At 40.1% G+C, this 24,452-nt stretch overlaps 2 protein-coding genes across 4 annotated transcripts in view; both read right to left on the bottom strand.

The window, feature by feature from the left end:
• The window catches only part of LOC150087115 (RNA 3'-terminal phosphate cyclase-like), a 197,812-nt gene extending 175,281 nt beyond the window's left edge, over positions 1-22,531 (bottom strand). For 2 of the 3 annotated variants that reach the window (XM_090371821.1, XM_090371820.1), the window contains exon 1: positions 22,069-22,531. Coding sequence is in view for 2 of the 3 variants with exons in the window: in XM_090371820.1 (XP_090227946.1) it covers positions 22,069-22,113 (45 nt within the window). In the remaining variant the exon portion in view is untranslated. The remainder of the gene's footprint in view (positions 1-22,068) is intronic. The other variant, XM_090371823.1, reaches the window with a different exon arrangement.
• LOC150087116 (actin maturation protease-like) lies at positions 17,690-21,804 on the bottom strand. The gene is made up of 2 exons (XM_090371269.1): positions 21,706-21,804; positions 17,690-18,634 (listed from the first exon to the last, which is right to left on the bottom strand). The coding sequence occupies exons 1-2, from the start codon at positions 21,802-21,804 to the stop codon at positions 17,777-17,779; spliced, it is 957 nt and encodes a 318-aa protein (XP_090227395.1). The 3' UTR covers positions 17,690-17,776.
• Positions 22,532-24,452: the final 1,921 nt, after the last annotated feature.

Raw genomic sequence — 24,452 nt, 5'->3', positions numbered from 1 at the left:
CCCACATCTAAACTCCAGCTTTCAACTAAAGCAGCAACTCCATACGCAATGGAAGCAGTCTGGTGAAATTAATGACAGAATAGCCTTTTCAAGAGCAAGAGCCATTTTCAACAGCCAAAAATCCCAGGCCATCAAGAGGTATTTTGATCATTTGCTAGCAATAGGTAAGATACCATACACTGAACAAATCACCAGTTTCCCAGAGCAACTCAAACCCCAGAGATGGAGTGATTTCATAACCAGATTTGAAGATGTTGCGAGACCCAGCAGTAACCTTGATCACATATTCAATCATGACAAACAGAATTCTCTGACAACTATCACCATATCAAAGCACCAAATCTTGACAGCCTTGAATTCAACCCCATTCTCTACAGCTGTGGGTGCTGATGGAATACTGCAGTTCATGTTGAGATGCCTGGGACCATATATCATCCAGCCCCTTGTTAGCATCTTCAATGCAGTGCTGACCAGACGCATCTTCCCCCATCATTGGAATGTATATCTGGTAAGGCCACACCCGAAAATAAGAACACCGTCATTGGAAAAGCACTTCAGACCCATCTCCAATTTCTCATGTCTCCTGAAACTACTAGAAAGAGCCCTCCTTCCAACTCTAATAACTCACAAACTTCCAGCTGCTCCACCACAAATTCATTCTTTGTTACCAAATAGGTACACCATTACCAATCTCCTTGCCACAACCCACAAAATCCTTATAGCATTTGAGAGAAAAGAACTCCTCATAACATACCTCGACATCGAAGCAGCTTTTGATGCCATTCAGGTACCTGTCCTCCTACAACTGCTTGAAGACCACTACTTCTCAACCGTACTATCATACTCCATCATTCAAAAAAAACCTATACCAAGCAAAAAATCTACAGGAGTAGCACAAGGGGGAGTCCTCTCTGGTCCCCTCTTTACTGCCATTATCTCCCCTTTCATAAGCCAGAGACAAGATGTATTGTCTTACACAGATGATTTAAAAATACTGAAAGCACCATCCAAGCAAACACAGACCCCTCTAGGTTGTTATTGTTATTTGGTTTTTTTAGGAGCATTAGCAACTAAGGCTATATTGCTCCGGGAATATGCAGTGGTCATTCCCTGACCTTTCCGCATCCTCTGTATTTGGTGGTGATGGGCTCGAACCCCGGTCTAATCAAGAAGCGTGTGCTATGCACTGCTGCTCCTTCCCACCTGGCTACGGAGGCACCCACCCCTCTAGGATCACAGAGGAAATTAACAGTGCCCTCCTTACACTAGCGGGCAACCTTAAACAATTTGGCCTTAACATTAACCCAGCTAAGTCTAAGAGCATGCTCTACTCCCTGAAGAAAGAAACAACAATCATATCACCCAACATCAGTGGAGTTTCCATCCCAACTGTTCCACATCATTTAGATTTGGGGGTTGTCTTTGATACAAAACTCAGATTCAACAAGCTTTCAAACTCATCAGTCATGCACTGCATGACTGATGAGTTTGAAATTGTGGGGACCATTATATACTCCCCGCTACTTCATGCAGCTGAATTCTGGGCATCAGCAGCACCTACGATCAGAAAACCCATCAGGGCAGCGGAAAATTAGCTCTTTAAATGGTAACCTACAAGCACAGGTTATCACCCCATGTTCATACGACTGAAATGGCCCAGGCCCTGGGAATCACTAGGCTGCTCTCTCTCTCTCATTGATGAAAAAAGGCTGGTAATCACAGTAAAGATGTTGACAGGTCTGATCACATCTCCTCATTCTGGGATCTCTGTGACTGGAGGATTCCACCTGCCCAGCTCAGAGCCACCCCAACTATTTGCCCTCTTCATTCAAGCCTCCACCTATCAGATTGTTTCCTACCATACCAGATGCTTGAACAAATCCAGGACATTGACACCGACCTTAACAAATTTGCCATCAACCAATGATATAGATGTGGGATACTCGGCCCAACACACTCCATAGACTGCAAACTGTCAGCTGCATCTGCCAATCACCAAACCCCTTAACTAATACGGGGAATGGCGACCACAGGGGAAGTGGCATCTCTATCTCTTGACAAAGCCTTGCTACACATCGCAACCATCTAGACGGAAGTGAAACTGCCCTGGTTGGAGACCCCTATGAATTAATTAGAGAGCAAAATGGGAAATGAGTCTGACAGTGCTCTTGCTGCTTTCTCTCATGAACTAGGAGAACAATAGTCACTACTGTAAATTGTATATGTATTTGTCATTTCATTTTATCCCTATATCATTTAATGTCATCTTGTTTTTGTTCTTTAATGTTTTATGGTATTTAATGTTTTTGTAACACCTCTTATCTGTAAACCCCTGGCCTTTTGGCCATGATGGGAAAGTTGCAACACTTAACCTCGTAACCAATTACAATAAAATGTTGCAATAAAGATTCTCTCTCTTTAATTTCTGGACTTTCACCCATTTCCTAATTTGAAAAAACACCTAGCTGGCATCCATTTTTCCCTGACAATGATGTGATTTCTGCAATGGATGCATTCCTGGTAGACAAAGAGAAAACTTTCTTCATAGCTGGAATCAACACATTGCATCAGTGGCAATAGTGTATTGACTCCAATGGGGACTGTTGAAAAGTAGCATGTTACCAGACTGCCCAAATAAACCTTTATACTCAAGCCCCAAACTTTTCAAATGCTTTTCATATGTGGCATGTATGGCTGATGATACACACACACACACACACACACACACACACACTGTGCTATAATCAGCAAAAACTATGGAGAGGATTTAGTATTAATGCAATTAACTCTTGATTTTATGGTTAACTCTTGATTTTAATTACAAGATTTTGAATTTAATGGACAAACACAAAAAAAAAAAAAATAGCAGGCAAAAGATTGTATTTTGAATGTACTCATAAGAAAGGAAAACCAAGAACTCATGAGGCACTGCAGTCGACAGCAAGCATCCCAACCTACTTGTGGATACGTGCTTGACTATACCCTGTTAATTTATTATAACACTTGCAGGGTATCACCATGGCCTCTACTGAAAAAGCAAAAAGCATGTGCATCTGAGGGAGGCACAGACATTAAAACTGTTAGAAGAGGTTGGCTCTGGCTGACACTTCCATGAAAACACAAGCTGTCTCAGATGCAGCAAAAAAATGAAAGGCTAAGCCTAAAGAATTTTTTTAACCTTCCGCTGCTGGTATGGCATCCGACAGACATCTTTTCAAAGTGTTGCTGCTATTTTTTTAAATTTGTAAATTATACTGTTAATTCAATATAAATTTGAATTAAATATAGTTTGCAAACATTTCGAGAAATACCATCAGGACCTGGAGCTTTCTTAGCATCAAGGTTGTTCAAAATCCTTCTGACTTCATTTTGACAGAAGATGACAGGATATCCTAGTACACTGCATTAAATGCAGTGTACTGGGAATGGTATAATGTAGCTTACTAAGATCAATCCATGGGTTGGAAGAAAACTAGGATGCTGGCAGGACAGCTTTATTTATGGCTGAAGTGGCAACAGAGCCATCTGGTTTATAAAGAGATGGGCAAAAGTTGTGCCTTGGCAAGAGACCAGAATGCTCAACTACCACTTGGACAAGAAACAAGTTTTTTACTTTTAGCCTGATCAAAATCTAGGTTGGACTGATTAATAACTGCTTTACAATTGTTGTGAGCTTTTATGCAGGCGAAAATGAACCTGGAGATTCAGATACAAGCCAGTTACGATATGCAACTTCCTTATCTTGAAAAGCCTTAGTATATTTATTGGAAAACCAAGGTTTAGATAAAGGATGAGATTTTAAGGTGGAGTGTTGAATAAAGGATTTCATCCCTATAAGAATAATTTTGCCAACACAATCTGAGAAAATGTTAACATCAGAAGGTTTGAAAGAGTATTTTGACCAAGGAAAAGAAATCTTGCAGATCATCACATTTTGCATTCTTATAATGCCAAACAACACGAGGTTCAGAATGGCCACAAGAGAAAGGCTCCTTGGAGAAGAGACCATCAAAAATTGTAATCTGAGGTGCCTAGAGGACCACTCACCTCAACTGTATGCAGTACACTACCATATAACGGCACCTTCAGGGATTCAAGGTGCCGTATTTAAATTAAAAAAAATATTTAGGCTTTTCCGTTATCTAGAAAATTTTATTTTTAATATATTTAATGCAGAAATAATAAGGCTAAATAAGAAATAGAGAAATTAAGAATGCAATTTTAATAAATGCACATAAAAAACATAAACATGTTGATGATCCAATGTTATATTCGGCCATTAATACACTCCTACTTATGCCCGTTCTATTTTATATTATTATATCAAGTTTGTCACTAAGCTTTAATGTTCTCAATTATTCTTCTTTTCTTCTTCTCTATATAAGGTTTATTAACTTTATGAGCCATGGTGAGGAGTTTTTAATTTAAAATAAATGTAAAACAGTGCTATAATCTGTGATATCAGTACAAAATTTGGTTTCAAAATGGCGAATTTAAACAAAAAAGTAACCACATGACTTGCCGTTTTATTTTTTTCGGCAATGCAAGACATCTGCACAATTGAAATGAGCAGAAGCCTGGAAAACAAGATGCAGGATATTTCAGAGACTGCTGGGAGTCATTGCGGTACAAGTAAACACATGGGTTGTGTTAGGGTAGCTAAGAAAAAGAACAGGTCCATGCATACTTGCGTGTACACCAATGCTAGGAGATTGGTAAATAAATTTGATGAATTTGAGGTATTGCTCAAAGCATCAAAGGCAGATATTATTGGGATATCAGAGACGTGGTGTCACACAGATATAAGGAATGCAGAACAGGAATTTGGGGAGTACAACGTCTACAGAAAAGATAGACAGGGCAGGAAGGGAGGAGGGGTTATACTATTAGTTAAGAAACACATAAAATCCAAGGAAGTAAAGCCACTCAACATCGCTGGGCAGTGCAGTGTCGAGTCAGTTTAGTGTGACATAAGCACTGGGAGATCAAAATTGAGAGTAGGAGTGTGCTATAGGCCTAATGACTCTGATGAGTATAATAAGAAACTGTACAGGGAAATAGAGTGGGCCAGTAAATCAAAGAGTCTTATAATGGGGGATTTTAATTTCCCAGATATTGACTGGAATTTGTGGGTTGGTCACTCACACACTAGCAAGGCTTTTGTGGATTTATTGGATGATTGTTTTCTATATCAGCATGCTTGGGAGGCAACTAGAGGGAGTAAATACTCTTGATTTGATTATCAGTAGTGATTCTTTATGCATTAAGAATCTGCAGATAGAGGAACCACTAGGTGGCAGTGATCACAGTGTGCTGAAGTGGGATTTACTCAAAGAGGTAACTACCATCAGGGGTAAAGGGAAGGGTTATTGCTTCCATAAAGGCGACAGTATTTAAATTCTATACAGTGGGACCAACTGATGATGTTACCAACAGCAAATTCAAAATGGAAAGCATTCAAAGAACTTATCTTGGAAGCTACTAGGCTTTACATACCAACTAAGAAATATTGTTCAAGGTTTAGGCCTAAATGGGTGTCAGATTAACTAATGAGACATATGACAGAGAAGAAAAATGCTTGGGATACATATAAATTAACACGTGACACAGAAGCCTATGATAGATATAAGTTGATCTGTAACCAAGTTACAAAGGAGGTTAGGCAGACGAAGGCAGATTACGAGAAATCTTTGGCACAGGATGCAAAGAAAAACAGTAAAGAGTTCTTTTTTTATGTAAACTCTAGAAGGAAGGGGTTGAATCAGATTGGTCTACTTGATATCGATGGTTCAACTGTTGATGATCCTGCTCAGGTAGCTAACAAATTAAATGAATATTTTGCATCGACATTCACACAGGAGGAGTTATTCAGCGAGGGGAATGCCAGGTGTATTCAACACTGGCAGTAAGCTAGATAATCTTGTAATAACTGAAAGTAAAGTGGAGGAGAAATTGTTGAAGATAAACACAAGAAAGGCACCTGGGGTGGATGGGATCTATCTAGTTATATTAAAGGAGGCAGCAAAGGAAGTAAGCAAACCCTTAGCCATAATTATGAGAGCTTCCTTGGACTCAGGGGAGGTACCCATAGACTGGAGATGTGCAAATGTGACCCCAATTCACAAAGGAGGATCAAAGGCTGACACAAGTAATTATAGACCTGTGAGTTAAACTTCTGTTCCAGGAAAATTAATGGAGGCACTGGTTAAGGAAGCACTGCAGGATCATCTGGACAAGACTTCAGTTATAGTTCGGACACAGCATGGTTTTGTTAAGGGGAAGTTTTGCCTGACCAATCTGATTGGATACTATGATGCAGTCACAAAAGAACTGGATGCAGGGAATAACTTTGATATTATATACTTGGATCTTAGAAAGGCTTTTGATACTGTTGCACATGGAAGACTGCTGCACAAATTGGAGCAGTGTGGCATTGGAGGCAAATTGCTGCTATGGATAAAGGGGTGGTTGAGGAGGAGAAGACAGAGAGTGGTTGAGGAGGAGAAGACAGAGAGTGGTAATCAATGGACACTGCTCATCGTGGACTAATGTTATTAGTGGAGTCCCTCAGGTTTCAGTGTTGGTTCCATTATTGTTTTCTGTATTTATAAATAATATTGATGATGGCATATCAAGCTTAATGTCCAAGTTTGCAGACGATACAAAAGTTGGCAGGGTTGTTAAGGACACTACTGACGCTATGCTGCTGCAACAGGATGTGGAAAAGTTGAGCAGATGGGCTGAGAGGTGACAAATGAAGTTTAACATTGACAAATGTAAAGTACTACATTTGGGAAACAGCAACTCCAGAGCAACGTATCAACTCAGTGGTACTACACTTACAGTGGTAGAGAATAAAAGGACCTGGGGGTAATTGTGCAGGCAGATATGAAGTTCTCTGAGCAGTGCAGACGAGCGGCAAGAGTAGCTCATGGTGTCTTATCAATGATATACAGGAATTTTTCTAGCAGGGATAAGGAGGTAATTATTCTCTTGTATAAGGCAATGGTCAGGCCACACCTTGAGTACTGTATACAGGCCTGGAGGCCTCATTTCAAGAAAGATGTAGAGCTGCTAGAACGAGTACAGAGAAGGGCAACAAGGTTAGTGAATGGAACAAAGGGTTGCTCTTACGAAGAAAGGCTTAAGTTTTGCAAATTACAGTGTCTGGAGACTAGGCACCGGCGAGGTGATCTGATAGATGTGTATAAAGCCTTGAATGGTTTGAGCATGCTCAATGCTGATGGGATTCTGCCTCTTGCTCAGAACAATCACCTTAGAGGGCATAAATTCAAATTGAGGAAAGACAGATGTAGGATAGATGTCCGGAAATTTGTCTTTAGCCAGCAGGTAGTTGGTTGGTGGAACAGACTTCCATCTCTTGTTGTGGAAGTTGATAGCCTACATAAATTTAAGGCTCAGCTGGACATGTATTTCGAACGAACGGAGAGGTGAAGTGGAAGTTTTTTTTTTTTTTTTCTGGCTAATGCTGCATAAGCTTGCTTTCTTGCATCATATGCCTCTACTAATGCTAATGTAAACATCCAATCTCAATGTGCTGTTATTTGGGGTGCCATTATTTCGACAGTCTACTGTACTTAGAAGGGTTTTTTGGGAGAAAAAGATCAAGCATACTGGCTAAGTTAGGACTATCTGGTATTCTGGTAGGTAAATGAAAAATCTGTGTGAGGTCATTAGTAATTGCAAAAGCCTTGGTATGTCGACCAGCTGGGTCCATGTGACTAGAAATTGGAAGCCAGCTGGAGTTGTGAAAACTAAACTCAAGGAAATTTAACTCACTGTTTGGAAAGTTGGACTACAGAAAATCGAATTTCAAAGAGGAAGTGAAACGGTTTGCACTACCCAGGAAGAAACGTTTCAAGAAACTCTTGCTTTTTTAAGTGTGGTCTCCATACTCAGAAGCTCTATTCCAAGTGAAGTCTCATCATTGCCTTATACAGCAGGTCTGTGAACTACCTGTCTCTAAATGCAAATTGTCAGTGATTCATCAAAAGAACATCATGGACCCTACTTGCTGCCTATATGCACTGCAGGGAAAACTATATGGCTGCGTGAATATAACCTTCAAATTTTTCTCTCCTGCACTCCTGTCTTTAGCTTGGCTCCTTCCGATATACAAATTATTTAAGGGTTGTTATTACCCAAGTGTAATAAACCTTGCACTTTTCAGCATGAAAACATAGCTGTTACATTTGTGACCATGCACAAAGCCTATCCCAAGTTATTCTGAAGGAACACTGCTTGGCATAAACACTTAATCACTGTCAATATTGATATCAACTGCAAATTAAAACCCCTGTATCCCTTCTTTTTTTTTTTTTTTTTTTATCCCTTCATCAATGTCATTTAAAGAAAATACAGTACAAAATAAAAAGTAATGGTGGTCCTAGCACTAATCAACGTGCAATCCCTCAGACCTCACTTTTAACACTAATGCAGTATCGAGAATAGCCATTTACTACAACCCTCTCCTTGTTTTTCAGCCATTCCACAATCTATTTGAAACTGTTACCCAATCCCACTGTTCCAGATTTATACAGTAACTTCTTGTGAAGGCCAAACGTATCGAGAATAGCCATTTACTACAACCCTCTCCTCTTGTTCTTCAGCCATTCCACAATCTATTTGAAACTGTTACCCAATCCCACTGTCCCGGATTTATACAGTAACTTCTTGTAAAGGACAAATGCTCTGCTATCATCCAAATAATGTCAAAATTATTTCCTACATCCAACTCATAAGTGATTCTTTCAAAATGGCTAAACTGATTAGTTAATTTCCAAGGTCATCACTTTGAAAATTTTGATGTGTAACTAATTATCTATAAATATTATATTTGTTCAAATAAAAATTCAACCCTGATAACTCTTTGATTCTATCTTCTACAGTAATTCAAGGGCAACTCCATGCCCTGACAAAACCAAATGCAAATACAGAAGCTATGAAACAAATTTAGAACAATATGTTGTAATATGCAAGTTTGTAACTAAAGCAAACATGAAAGTTGAAATTAGAATATATGGAAACTCTGCTTGGCTGAAGGGAAGTAATATCTTTGAAACATTCTACCTGCTCCGAAAGCAGCATTTCCTTCTGTCTGCTTCACCAATGCCTATTTGTAAAGACAGAAGTGAAAAAGAAATGCCCCAGGGTGTATTTCCTTTAAAAAATTTTCTTAGTACCTGTATGTCTTACTTATTATTTTAACAAAACAATGTTAATTATTATTTTTCCTATGATAATAATTAAAAAAAAAAAAGCACATTTAAAGGTAAGAAGCCTCTCAACTGGTTTTTTCACTTCGAGAAGTTCCAAAATTTGTTAAATTAATACCGATGATAATGCCTTAAGTTAAAATGGAATTGTGAGTAGTTGATTTATAGAAAACTACATTCCAGAAACTGGCCTTGCCAGCACAAAGTTCTAGCGGAATCAAGTTATGCATCTTTGAGATGAGCAAATTAGCTGTGTGATAAATACACATCAACTGTGCATTTGATGACCTACTTTAACAGAAAAGTGAAGCAAATCATCAGCTGTCTACACCCATAAAATGGTTGAAACTGTTTCCAAGAAAGTTAACAAAACCATTTAAAACCAAGCTAACAATTGCAAATTACTTTTGAGTAAACATCCATACTGATAATTACTGATATTAAGAGTAGGAGACCGGCAGAATTACTTAATAAGTACAGGTCACTGTTGAAAAAAAGCCATGAATTAGGGTTGAATTTGAAAGTGTCTGCAATTCTGCCCAGACACGATAGGAGGGAGTATATGATGAGAGTCTTGTCGATCAATTCGACCCTGGAAATATTGTGCAAAGCTCAAGGGCTAGAATTTTTTTCAGCCTGGTCTGTACTTGTTAACAGGAGAGACTGCTTCTACAGGGATGGGATACACTTAAATAGAAAGGGTGCAAGAATATTTGCTGATGCTATCGAGGCAGTGTTAGGCAGGTCGGAAAACTGCTAGCTTAGGGAGATACAAGGACTAATAGATTAACAGTAGCCGCTGGCAGAGGTGAAAGTGATTCTTGCACTGCTTCTATTGGAATGAGCAAAAGCCTGGAAAACAAAATGCTGGATATTTCAGAGACTGGGTAGCTAAGAATAGAAACAGGTGCATGTATATTTGCATGTACACCAATGCTAGGAGTTTGGTAAATAAATTTGATGAATTTGAGGTATTGCTCAAAGCATCAAAGCCTTGTTGTTGGGATATCAGAGACGAGGTGTCACACAGATATAAGGAATGCAGAACTGGAATTTTGGGAGTACAAAGTCTACAGAAAGGATAGACAGGTGAGGAAGGGTTATGCTATTAGTTAAGAAACACATAAAAATCCAAGGAAGTGAAGCCAGTCGACATCGCTGGACAGTGCAGTGTCGAGTCAGTTTGGTGTGACAAGCATTGGCAGATCAAAATTGAGAATAGGAGTGTGCTATAGGCCTAATGACTCTGATGAATATAATAAGAAACTACAGGGAAATAGTGGGCCAGTAAATCAAAGAGTATTATAATGGGGGATTTTAATTTAAAAGATTTTGAATGGAATTTGTGGGTTAGTCACTCACACTAGCAAGGCTTTTGTGGATTTATTGGATGATTGTTTTCTACATCAGCATGTTCGGCAGGCAACTAGAGGGAGTAATACTCTTGATTTGATTATCAGTAGGGATTCTTCATGCATTAAGAATCTGCAGAAAGAGGAACCACTAGGTGGCAGCAATCACAGTGTGCTGAAGTGGGATTTACTCAAAGAAGTAACTACCATCAGGGGTAAAGGGAAGGGTTATTGCTTTCGTAAAGGCAACTATGATGGTCTGAGACAGTATTTAAATTCTATACAGTGGGACCAATTGATGATGTTACCAACAGCAAATTCAAAATGGGAAGCATTCAAAGAACTTATCTTGGAAGCTACTAGGCTTTAAATATCAACTAAAAGAAATATTGTTCAAGGTTTAGGCCTAAATGGATGTCAGATGAACTAATGAGACATATGTCAGAAGAAAAATGCATGGAATACATATAAATTAACATATGACACAGAAGCCTATGACAGATATAAGTTGATCTGTAACCAAGTTACAAAGAAGGTTAGGCAGGCGAAGGCAGATTACGAGAAATCTTTGGCAAGGGATGCAAAGAAAAACAGCAAAGTGTTCTTTATTTATGTAAACTCTAGAAGGAAGGGGATGAATCAGATTGGTCCACTTGATATCGATGGTTCAACTGTTGATGATCCTGCTCAGGTAGCTAACAAACTAAATGAATATTTTGCATCAACATTCACACATGAGGAGTTATTCGGCGAGGGGAATGCCAGAGGCATATTCAACTCTGGCAGTAAGCTAGATAATCTTGCAATAACTGAGAGTAAAGTGGAGGAGAAATTGTTGAAGATAAACACAAGAAAGGCACCTGGGATGGATGGGATCTATCCAGTTATATTAAAGGAGGCAGCAAAGGAAGTAAGCAAACCCTTAGCCATAATTATGAGAGCTACCTTGGACTCAGGAGAGGTATCCATAGACTGGAGATGTGCAAATGTGACCCCAATTCACAAAGGAGGATCAAAGGCTGACACAAGTAATTATAGACCTGTGAGTTTAACTTCTGTTCCAGGAAAATTAATGGAGGCACTGGTTAAAGAAGCACTGCAGGATCATCTAGACAAGACTTCAGTTATAGCTCGGACACAGCATGGTTTTGTTAAGGGGAAGTCTTGCCTGATCAATTTGATTGGATACTATGATGCAGTCAGAAAAGAGCTGGATGCAGAGAGTAACTTTGATGTTATATATTTGGATCTTAGAAAGGCTTTTGATTCTGTTGCACATGGAAGACTGCTGCACAAATTGGAGCAGTGTGGTACTGGAGGAAAATTTCTGCTATGGATAAAGGGGTAGTTGAGGGGGTTGTTGTTTGTTTGGTTTTTAGGAGCATTAGCAACTAAGGCCATTTTGCTCCGGGATATGCGGTGGTTATTCCCTGACCTTTCCGCATCCTCTGTATTTGGTGGTGACAGGCTCGAACCCCGGTCTAATCAAGAAGCGTGTGCTATGCACTGTTGCTCCTTCCCACCTGGCTATGGTGGCGCCTAAGGTTGAGTGGGAGAAGACAGCGAGTGGTAATCAATGGACACTGCTCATTGTGGACTAATGTTATTAGTGGAGTCCCTCAGGGTCGTGTTGGGTCCATTACTGTTTTCTGTATTTATAAATAATATTGATGATGGTAAATCAAGCTTAATGTCCAAGTTTGCAGATGATACAAAGGTTGGCATGGTTGCTAAGGACAGTACTGACGCTATGCTGCTGCAACAGGATCTGGAAAGGTTGAGCAGATGGGCTGAGAGGTGGCAAATGAAGTTTAACATTGACAAATGTAAAGTACTACATATGGGAAACAGCAACCCCAGAGCAATGTATCAACTCTGTGGTACTACACTGACAGTGGTAGAGAATGAAAAGGACCTGGGGGTAATTGTGCAAGCAGATATGAAGTTCTCTGAACAGAGCAGACTGGCTGCAAGAGTAGCTCATGGTGTCTTATCAATGATATACAGGAATATTTCTAGCAGTGATAAGGAGGTGATTATTCCCCTTGTATAAGGCAATGGTCAGGCCACACCTTGAGTACTGTATACAGGTCTGGAGGCCTTATTTCAAGAAGGATGTAGAGCTGCTGGAACGAGTACAGAGAAGGGCAACAAGATTAGTGAATGGAACAAAGGGTTGCTCTTACGAAGAAAGGCTTAAGTTTTGCAAATTACAGTGTCTGGAGACTAGGCACCGGCGAGGTGATCTGATAGGTGTATAAAGCCTTGAATGGTTTGAGCATGCTCAATGCCGATGGGATTCTTCCTCTTGCTCAGAATAATCACCTGAGAGGGCATAAATTCAAATTGAAGAAAGACAGATGTAGGATAGATGTGCAGAAATTTACCTTTACCCAGTGGGTAGTTGGTTGGTGGAACAGACTTCCATCAATTGTTGTGGAAGTTGATAGCCTAAATAAATTTAAGGCTCAGCTGGACATGTATTTCGAATGAACAGAGGGGTGAAATGGGAGTGTGTTTTTTTTTTCCCTTTGGCTGATGCTGCATAAGCTTGCTTTCTTGCATCATATGCCTCTACTAATGCTAATGATATTGAAATACATTTGATAGTTATAGGGCAGCAATTCTCTAATATTTGCCACTTGGGGTACCCAGGACAACACACCACAATTACACTTCTCAGGGCCCAAGGTGTTAAGCTCTTGCACTGCCCCCTTTAAAGATACCAGAGTCCAAAAAAAAAAATTTTTTACCAATCGTTTAAACCCAAACGTAATACTGTGAAATATAAAGAACAGTACTAAACTAAACTCTGTATCACACATTGTTCACACCTCTGGCCTTTAGGCAATAGAGCTGCTGCTGCTGTAAAATGCATGAATTAAGAACTAAAGGGACATTCCACAATTTAGTGGTGTCTGTAAGACATTTACAACTGACTCCCACATACTGTACTGAGAAGTCACGCTGGTCAACTGCTTTCTTGTGTGAGCCAGTGTAAAAGATTAAGGCATATTCCCAATGCAGATAACACGCTGTCAACCTATATTCTACTGTTACACCCTATTTGAGAATCAGGAGAGAGTGATTTTCCTTTATTCTGGAAATTAATCTGTTCTTTCGCAGAAATGAGTCATTTACACTTTCAGTAAATTTCACGTCTCTGTTTACATGGTAAGTATAAGTGGGTCCTAGCTCAGATTAGGGCATTAAAAAAAGAAATCGTTTTAAAAATTTGAGATTACAGAGGCCATGCGAAGCCCCCTCTCTATGGTAAGACCCGAGGCTAGTGCCTCATATGCCTGTTCATAAGTACGGCCCTGGGGAAACTCCTGAAATGAAAAACAGCAATTTCCATTAGTTTGAATTAAAATGGCAGCATCTCCTTCAAGGATCTTACAGCATACCAAAGTACTGCGCAACCTTAATTGAGACACATTGGTATAAGATATAATGAACTTTAAATTGTGCATTCATATAATTTCACAAGTCTAGGAACACATATTTGTATCTTCTAATCACCTGGTCATATGAAATTGTGTTAAAAGTGGCTAAAATATCTGCTGCTTGCTTTAAGGTCTCCACAGCTGAGCAATCAATGGCGAGGGTACAAAAGCACTTTGAGCGACCATGGTTCAAACCCCTTGACTACTAAATATGGTAGAATGTTCTTGTTATTCTCTCTATTTTGTGAACTGCTTTGACCTTACATGGTCATTGCAGAGTATACACAGAAAATTTATTTATTTATTTAATACAATTTCCAAGTACTAAAATTTCACCATAAGGCAGGTATTTCGAAGATCTGAATTTTTTTTTTATTACCAAATAAACTACAGTTCAACCAAATGCAGTGCCGTTCACTTTGAAGTGAAAGAATTCTTTAACATTTGTTACGCAAATAACATTCCACATAAAATATTTTAAGTTAAAAAAATGTTTTAAAACAATGAACAGAAGGCTAATGAACATATAAAAGCTATCAAAAATACAAACTGACATTACTTTTAAGCATGACTTCTTAATGTTTCAATGGCTCTATAATACTATTCTGAAATAAAACTTATTTAAAATATGACTGTATTAAGATTTTAAAGATGTAAATGTGGTAGTAATCAAATGAAAATTAGCTGGATAAAAATTATTTTCCACATTTCCAAATTAAGGCAAACTAAAGGCTCACTGTCTGAAACTACAGGTCTGGAGGCCTCATTTCAAGAAGGATGTAGAGCTGCTGGAACGAGTACAGAGAAGGGCAACAAGATTAGTGAATGGAACAAAGGGGTGCTCTTACGGAGAAAGGCTTAAGTTTTGCAAGTTGCAGTGTCTGGAGACTAGGCACCAGCGAGGTGATCAGATAGAGGTGTATAAAGCCTTGAATGGTTTGAGCATGCTCAATGCTGATGGGATTCTTCCTCTCGCTCAGAATAATCACCTGAGAGGGCATAAATTCAAATTGAGGAAAGACAGATGTAGGATAGACGTGTGGAAGTTTGCCTTTAGCCAGCAAGTGGTTGGTTGGTGGAACAGACTTCCATCCCTTGTCGTGGAAGTTGATAGCCTAAATAAGTTTAAGGCTCAGCTGGACAGGTATTTTGAACGAACAGAGGGGTGAAGTGGAAGTGGGTTTTTTTTTTTTTTTTTTTGGCTGATGCTGCATAAGCTTGCTTTCTTGCATCAAATGCCTCTACTAATGCTAATGCTAACTAAATGGTTGAATATCTAAAGCCACAATGCTTGTCACAAGTTCTCAACCAACTGGTATATGCACAGAATGTTTTTCAATGTTCTAGTGGTCATAAGCACTCTACAATCACTATCCACCCAACAACTGACAGAACTTCTAACCTAAAGTTTAGCCCAATTTCTCACAACCTCTATAAAATAATTTAAGAAAATTCCTTTAAAGAGAATTTAAAGAGTTAATATTGAAGTTTTCTGTGAGCAGCATGGAAATTTTCAGAATTTTCCGTGCTGCTGCCACTTCACTTCTGCTACTGAATTGACAATAATTTGGACATAACAGAAAATTCTTGACTGATCACCAATATTGATGACCTTTTCAATAGAATAATAATTCATAATTAGATTCTACTCAGTGGAGAAATCTAACTGCATTTAGAAGGTAATGGTGATGGTGTGTTATGCAACAAGGCAACTAAGGCTATTAGTTAACAGTATATTGTCTAAAATAGTATGCATTCCTTAGTTACAATGCTGAACAAAAAAACCCAAGTTTCCAAGATATAAAAGCATTCAGTCCTCACTTGAGACTAACTACCTCACTCATGTTGTGAAAAATGCCAATAAAAGTTTCTCCCATTATGATAGAAATTTGAACTGTGGCCTTTTCGAAAGCTTGGAGGATGATTATAACCACTATAATAAATGCAAGGCCAGGCTCAGAAAAGCCTGGGCTGTGTAAGGGATACAAAGAACCCAATGCCTCAACACAGAAGATCCCAAAAAGTTTGTTAAATGGTTAGAATACAGTGAAAAGGTAGGAGAAGTGCACAAAATAACCATTCTACAAGGTTTCAGGATACCACTGCATCCTCGATAAGAACTGCCAGACCAGCAATAAGTATGAGAGGTTCATCTCACAAAAGAATGCAATGTCTCTTTGGGATGTGCGTGTGTGTACTTGGATTTCAGAAAAGCTTTTGATACTGTTGCATATGGAAGATTACCTAAGGTAAATCATATTGAGGTAAATTTCTCTTATTCTTCTACAAATGGAAGATTACTATACAAATTGAAGCTGTATAGCATTAAGGGCAAGTTGCTACAATGGATAAAAGCATGGTTAGTGGTAAAAAACAGAGTGGTAATCAATGGACACTGGTCTTTGTAGACTAATGCTATTAGTGTAGTTCCCCCAGGGTTGGGTGTTGGGCCAATTGTTGTCATATATTTATCTATGATATAGATGAAGGTATATCAGGCTTAATTTCCAAGTTTGCAGATGATACAAAGGTTGGCAGAGTTGATAATGACAGTATACTACTGCAACAGGATCTAGAAAAGGTGGACAGATAGGCTGAGAAGAGGCAACTGAAGTTTAACATTGACAAATGCAAAGTACTGCATATGGGTAGCAGTAACCCCAGAGCAACATATCAACTGTATGGTACTACACTCAGGGTAGTAGAGAATTAAAAAGACATGGGGGTTATTGTGCAGTCAGATATGAAGTTTTCTGAGCTGTGCAGACAGACTGCCAGAGCAGGTCATGGGGTCTTGTCAATGATATACAAGAACTTTGCTAGTAGAAAAAGGTGATTATTTCTTTATATAAGGCAATGGTCAGGCCACACCTTGAGTACTGTGTACAGGTCTGGAGGCCTCATTTTAGAACTTTACATCCTTCATACATGGTTGCTCTTCTCTACATAGAGAAGAGCGACAAAATTGGTGAGGGGAATGAAGGGGGTCCTCTTACCAAGAAAGGCTTAACAGATTCTGAAAATTGCAGCATCTGGAGACTAGGCATCTGCAAGGTGATCTGATTGAGGTGTATATGGCACTGAATGGTTTGGGCAGGCTCAATGCTGATGGAATTCTCCTCTTGCTCAGATTACAAACCTGAGGGGGCATAAATTCAAATTGAGGAAGACAGTTGTAGAATAGTTGGGCAGAAATTTGCCTTTTTAGTGAAAGTGAGTAATTGATTGCTGGAAGAAACTTCCATTTGTCATTATGGAAGTTGATAGCTTAATTAAATTCAAGGAAGAATTGGACAAACTTTTAGAGATATGGATGGATGAAATGGGAATTATTTTTTTTTTTTTTTAGCTGATGCTGTATAAGCTTCCTTTCTTGCATCATATGCTTCTTCTAATGCTAATATATTCTCATACCTTAGCCCCTACATGTGCTAGTTTGTAAAAGTAATACAAACAATGAAAGTGTTAGCTTTCATTCTTTGGATTACTTTTTCAGTTTACATATTAAAAAAAAAAAAAAAAAATCAACCATTAACTAGGAAATAAGACAAGGATTTTTATCAATCAGAGAAATGCACAGCCTACTGTAGAACTCAAGAAAAAGATGCTTCTCACTAGAGATAGCTCAACTGTTAGATTTGGTTCTTATCGCTCTGAACAACTGAAACACAAGATTTAATTAAGGATAACAAAACTAATTCTCTTAGAAATCTGTGCTTTTCATTCAAGTTCTACTAAATATTTAGCTTTTTTTGTACAAAAGGAGTGCCTGATTACACAGTCCTGCTTTCACTCCTCCTGTTGGTACCACAAACTCAGATGTCCTATGTTTCTTATCTATTTCCAGAAGGTTACCATTACTCTGAAAAAGTTGATCGATGTCCCATAAGGCAAGATGAGCACTTTTTCCATGTTTTGCAAATAGCATAATTTTCTTGGCTAATGGACAATACTCACAGATAATTTTACCAGGCGAATGATAGAGTGCAGGAAAAGTTGCATCTTTCTCAAATAAGGATAAATCTATCTTATGACTCAGGAAAGTACAAAAACCTGTAATTACAGCCCAGTGTGAGGAATGGCCCTGCTTACAACATGGCTCATGATTCTTATCTGCGTCATAAGGAATCAACAGTGGTAACCCTTCTGTAAGATGATACAATATTGAACATTTCTGTTCTGTTACTTTCACAACTTTTGTTTCACAATTTAAGAGTGTTTGTGCTAACATGCTCATATTTACAACAGAAAACATTTCTCCCTGTTTCGTAAAACCCATATTAGCAGCACATTTAAAAACCTCGTCGGGTGTTATGGCTCGGTTCTTGCCATCACAACATAATTGACTGGCCATGCATAATGCAACCAAACCACACTGTGGTCCTTCTTGTAGGACTGATCGAACTGCTGAATTATACGACAAAACAATTATGCTCTTATCATCTGCCACAGGGTTCCAAGCTCTTGAAAAGGATTTTGACACTTCTTCTCTAGGAGTCAATACTGTTTGTTGGAAATTATGGACCTTACCGCCAACAGTATTTGATAATTGCCTAACAGAGGAATTTGGAGGCGGTGGGGGAAGTGGCGGATGGTGAAGCTCGGGAAAAAAGTGTAAAGTGTAAAGTGTATTTAGTGTCTAACGGCACCAGGGGTTTCCCCCATCTCCGCGTTGCTTTCATTGTGGGTGTACCAGTTCACTGGGAAGGCCAGAGATTTAAAAGTGTATGGATATTGTACATGTGTAGTGTTGTGTTCTGTTGTTCATCTGGCCATTTAGCCGCTGGACCCCTACTGAGGCCCAACGTTGTCCACACTTAGCCCCGTGGAGGCAGACCAGGTACACCAGTATTTTTAGATAAGTACTCTGGCAGGTCCTGCCACCTAATTTCCTGAGATTTCAGTGGCTAGGACCTATAAAAAAAAAAAAAAAAAAAAAAAAAAAAGGGGGGGGGGGGGGGATAAACGCTTGAATTTAATTAGGCCGAAAGAGGTTGCAAGTGTGTCGAGTTTGGCATTTAAAATTTTTACGTTGTGTGGGGCATTCGCTTTTCGCTGGCGATATAGGTAGAGTAGGGGGGAGAGACGGAAGGCTGGGGGGAAAAGACAGAAGTATGGGGTCAATAGGGAAGGCGACCCCAGGTATATCAGTGGGGCATGCCCTTGCCCCACCAGAGGGAAATGAGGGGGTGGTGGGGTGGGGAGGGGGCAGGAAGTCCTTCCCCTCACCCCACCAGGGATAGGGAGTGAAAGTGGGCTGGGCAAGGGAGCCCTGCCCAGTTCGCCATAGCGGCAATTTGCAGTGTCCTCCAGCAAGTGCAGTCTGTTGATGACTCGTTGGTGGGGTTTGGTCCTTTTCTAGGTGTGTGGTTTCATCCTGGGAGCGACGACATTCTGGCTGGAGCCACTCCCACTGGTTCCTAGGTCGATGCTGTTTCATTTATTCTGCTGCATATTACGCCGTTTGTCCTTAGTATTTTGCGATCCTTTCCTGTGTGTTGATGTTTTATCAGTTTGTCTTTATTTATTATTTGTGGTCATCTAATCGTTGTGGATGGCTATTTCTGTTCGTCGTCTATTGAAGACGTCAAGTGCAAATCGGCTGAGGGCTTTGTATTCATCTTCTGAATCCAGTAGATGGTACTCTTGATTTTTCGGCAAGTATTGAATCTCAGTTATAAGTCTACTTCTGTGTTCTTCGTAGCATTCACAGTCGTGCATAATATGCTGCCAGGTTTCAGGTTCTCCACATGTGCATGTGGACTCTTCTATTATTCCGAGTGCGTTCAGTTTCGCTTTAAATGGGCCGTGACCCGTCAGGAGAAAGGTTGTATTTAGCCCAGGATAGAACCACGAGGGGGCTTTTGGGTACATTTTTGCGATTATCGGTATGAAGCTTCTTGTAACTTGACCCTTTGGCGACATCTCCCATCTGTGCTGCCAAATCTTCAACATGTGAGCCACTATTCGTTGTTTCTCTACCGTCCGGCTGTTGGTTGGGTCCAAGGTAAAGTCATAGATGGAGGCAGGTATATCCTTGGACAGTAAATACATGAGTCCACATCTAGTCACCTCGAGGTCCAGTGGAAGAGCTCCTGCCAGGACCTGCAGAGCGTGGGTGCTCACCGTTTTGCATGCCCTAGTTATAGTTAGAAGTATGTTTCTTTGGATAGTGTCCAGCAGTCTTCTGTTGACCGCGGTTCCGGCCTTCCTGAACCAGATTGGTGATCCGTAGGTGATCGCTGGGATGAATATTGTTTTATAATACAGGGACAGGGTCTTCCTGTTGAGTCCCCAGTCCCTGCGAGATACTCTTGCTACAAGTGCTGCATAGTTCCTTAGTTTCTCTCTCAAGTAGGTGAGGTGAGGTGTAAAGGACAGGTTTCCATCCAGGATAATACCTAGATACTTTATTTGCTTTGCTAGTTTAATGGTGGATCCCGCTATCTTTATTTGCGGTGGTCGTCTGATGTTTAGAGAGCCTTTTAGTAGTACTGAGTTTGTCTTGGTTGGTGAGATCATTAACATATGTGTTTTTGCCCAATTCTGTAAGATTTGTAGTGCTTCGTTTGCCTGTGTTTCAAGTCCCGTTCTGGAGTCCGCTTCCACCATTAAAATGAGATCATCAGCAAAGGCCTGACTGGCCACATTTCCCAGGTCCAGAGCCAAGAAGTCATCAAAAACCATGTTCCACATTAGTGGCCCCAGGACAGATCCCTGTGGGCAGCCCCTTCGGACGCTTTTAACAACTCTTCGGAAAGTTGTGACGACCTCAATTTTCCTATCCGACAGATATGCCCGGACACTGTTATACAAGTTTTCTGGGATTGCTGCTTTCCGGAGTCTGCCAAGGACACTGGGCCACCAGACGGTGTCGAAGGCCCCAGCAAAATCCACTGCTATTACCAGAAAATATTTCTTGTTACTTTGGGTTGCCTTGGTTATGAGGTTTTGGACTGCTTCAATGGTCGAGAAGCCCGGTTTGAATCCATATTGCCTGGGTGATTCCAGGTTGGCGGTTTTGTAATGGTTCATGATCCTTTTGTGGAGCAGCCTTTCATAGAGTTTGCTTAGGGTAGAGAGTAGGGCTATGGGGCGATATGAGGCTGGTTGGTCCGGAGGTTTTGTTGGGTTTTTTAAGATAAGTTTTAGGTGTGCAGTCTTCCAACTTGTCGGGAAGTTCCCAGTTTCCAGGCATCGGTTGAGGAGATTAAGTATCAGGTTCGGTATATATTCCACAGCTTTTTTGACCATCTCTGGTTCTATGAGATCCGGGCCGGGACATTTCCTGTTGCGCATTTGCAAGGCCGCACCCTGTAATTCATCGACTGTGAAGGGCGGTTCTATTTCTTGGGTTCTATACGTTTGGTTTGCCTGGCATATTACCTTTTGTTGTTCATTAAGGATATCTGGTGGTTCATGGATGATAGTACTAAGGATATTGGTAATCGATTCCTCCCACGTTTTGGTCAGGCTTCCATTGGGCATCCTCGTTACAGTGGATGCTTCTCCCCTGGGGAGCTTGTTTGTGGTGATTTTATACACTACGCCCCAGGGGTTCTCGTTCCCTGTCTTGGAGACCAGGTTTTCCCAAGAGGCTCGCTTGTTCTTTTTAATTTTTTCTGTATAGGTGTTTCGCACCTCTTTGTATTATTGCCTTAGTACTGCTACCTCTGTTGGTGGCCATGTTCTCCGTGCTCTTTGGAATTCTTTCCGTTTTGTCTGGACCTGTTTTCTCAATCTTTGCAATTCTGGAGTCCACCAGGGCATGTCCCCGACTGAGGGGGTTTTCCTCTTCATCGCTGTCTCTGCTGCTTCAGTTATGATACTGGTGATTTTCTCTTGGAGTGAAGCTCGGGATTGGCAGACTGCCGTTGTGCCTCCCCTAACTGTTTACTGAAACTACTCATGTTTTCTCTTGTATTGTTATTATGACTAAAGACCGCAGAATTTATCCACGATCTATTCAGACATCTAATCCTCTCAGCTTAAGTGCATACAATTTCACAAAAGTTTGATTTAAATAACACTTACGCCTTCCATAATTCCCCCATCGATGTTTACCACCTCATCCATCATTCCTTGATAAATAAAGTGATTATCTTCAGAGACGTTCAATACTTATCTCATGTTTTACACCAAAATTTCAAGTACAATATGCACACCGCAGACAATATCTTATACTCTGTTTACACGAACATTACAGCTTCATAAGGTATCTCCACTATCTCTTTCAGACTCTCATTAGATCAATAAACATTTCTCAGGCAGCTACCATAAAATGCCTTTTAATATTAACTTTACAATTCTCCCTTTATTATCTATCCAATAGTTACAGTAACTCTTTTCTGTGAAACCATCACCAGAAAATTGTTCCTATTCTAGACAGCGGCTGGTCTCGAAATAAATATGCGGCCAAAAGAGATACTACTCTGTGTATGCGGCCATGAGACGTTATCACGAGAGAATATCAGATGGGTAATCCTCCACCACAGAATAAGTCGAGGACAGAAATTTATACAGCATAACAAAAAAAAAAAAAAAAAGCTAGCCACTTCATTTGTCCACAACTACTAATAACTTGTCTAGTAGTCTAGTACTTCTTTAATTTAATTCAAACTATCCACATACAAAATAGCACATGGAAGAACGTTCCAACAATCAATTACTCACTGCCCTAAGGCAAATATTCCCATATCTATCTTTCAATCGTTTTTTTTATAATTTTTATGTCCTCTTGTGTATTTGTCTACACTGCTCGGCAAAATTAACGGAATATGTAGAAAACGTAGGGTAATTCATGCAGCTTGCGATGAAGCTGGACAAAATTTGGTATGGTAGTGACCACAGATTAATAAAATATACCTTCCCACATCCCAAAGATTATTATTATTATTATTATTATTACTATTATTAGCCATATGGTGCAAGGAAGCCTGGGACTTATGCTGCACCAGCCAAAAAAAAAAAAAAATTCCCATGTTACCCGGAGAAATAGGGAGGGGGAGAGGGGGCGAGAGAGAGAAGTAGAAGGTAATCACCAAGAAAGAGAAGAATGATGATATCCAGCTCAGTATGGGCTAGCCAAACCCAAACTAACCAAATGTGAGCCCCTGAGGCAATTCCACAGGGTTCATGTCTAGTGAACGAGGAGTCCATTCCATGATGGTAAAATTAGCATTAGCATTAGTACAGGCATATGATGCAAGTAAGCAAGCTTATGCAGTATCACCTAAAAAAAAAAAAAAAACCACTCCCATTTCACCCCTCCGTTCGTTTGAAATACCTGTCCAGCTCAGCCTTAAATTTATTTAGGCTATCAACTTCCACAACAAGGGATGGAAGTCTGTTCCACCAACCAACTACCCGCTGGGTAAAGGCAAATTTCCGCACATCTATCCTACATCTGCCTTTCCACAATTTGAATTTATGCCCTCTCAGGTGATTATTCTGAGCAAGGGGAAGAATCCCATCGGCATTGAGCATGCTCAAACCATTCAAGGCTTTATACACCTCTATCAGATCACCTCGCCGGTGCCTAGTCTCCAGACACTGTAATTTGCTGCCCTTCTCTGTACTCGTTCCAGCAGCTGTGCATCCTTCTTGAAATGAGGCCTCCAGACCTCTATACAATACTCAAAGTGTCGCCTCACCATTGCCTTATATAAGGGTATAATCACCTCTTCATCCCTGGTAGAAAAATTCCTGAATATCATTGAAAAGACACCATGAGCTACACTTGCAGCCCGTCTGCTCTGATCAGAGAACTTCATATCTGCCTGCACAATTACCCCCAGGGCCTTTTCATTCTCTACTACTGTCAGCGTAGTACCACAGAGTTGATACGTTGCTCTGGAGTTACTGTTTCCCACATGTAGTACTTTACATTTGTCAATGTTAAACTTCATTTGCCACCTCTCAACCCATCTGCTCAACCTTTCCAGATCCTGTTGCAGCAGCATAGCGTCAGTAGTGTCATTAACAACCCTGCCAACCTTTGTCTCGTCTCCAACCTTGGACATTAAGCTTGATATACTATCATTAATATCATTTATAAATACAGAAAACAATAATGGACCCAACACTGACCCCTGAGGGACTCCACTAATAACATTAATCCACGATGAGCTGTCCATTAATTCCCACTCTCTGTCTTCTGCCACTCAACCATCCCTTTATCCATAGCCACAATTTGCCACCAATGCCACACTGCTCCAATTTGTGCAGCAGTCTTCCATGTGCAACAGTATCAAAAGCCTTTCTAAGATCCAAATATATAACATCAAAGTTATTCTCTGCTTCCAGCTCTTTTCTGACTGCATCATAGTATCCAATCAAATTGATCAGGCAAGACTTTCCCTTAACAAAACCATGCTGTGTCCGAGCTATAACTGAAGTCTTGTCTATATGATCCTGCA

Source organism: Mastigoproctus giganteus, chromosome 4, assembly GCF_048544385.1.
Source record: "Mastigoproctus giganteus isolate SK-2022 chromosome 4, ASM4854438v1, whole genome shotgun sequence".
NCBI classification, from domain to species: domain Eukaryota; kingdom Metazoa; phylum Arthropoda; class Arachnida; order Uropygi; family Thelyphonidae; genus Mastigoproctus; species Mastigoproctus giganteus.
Note: the sequence above shows the minus strand (reverse complement) of the source record. Positions and strands in the feature narration are given on the sequence as shown.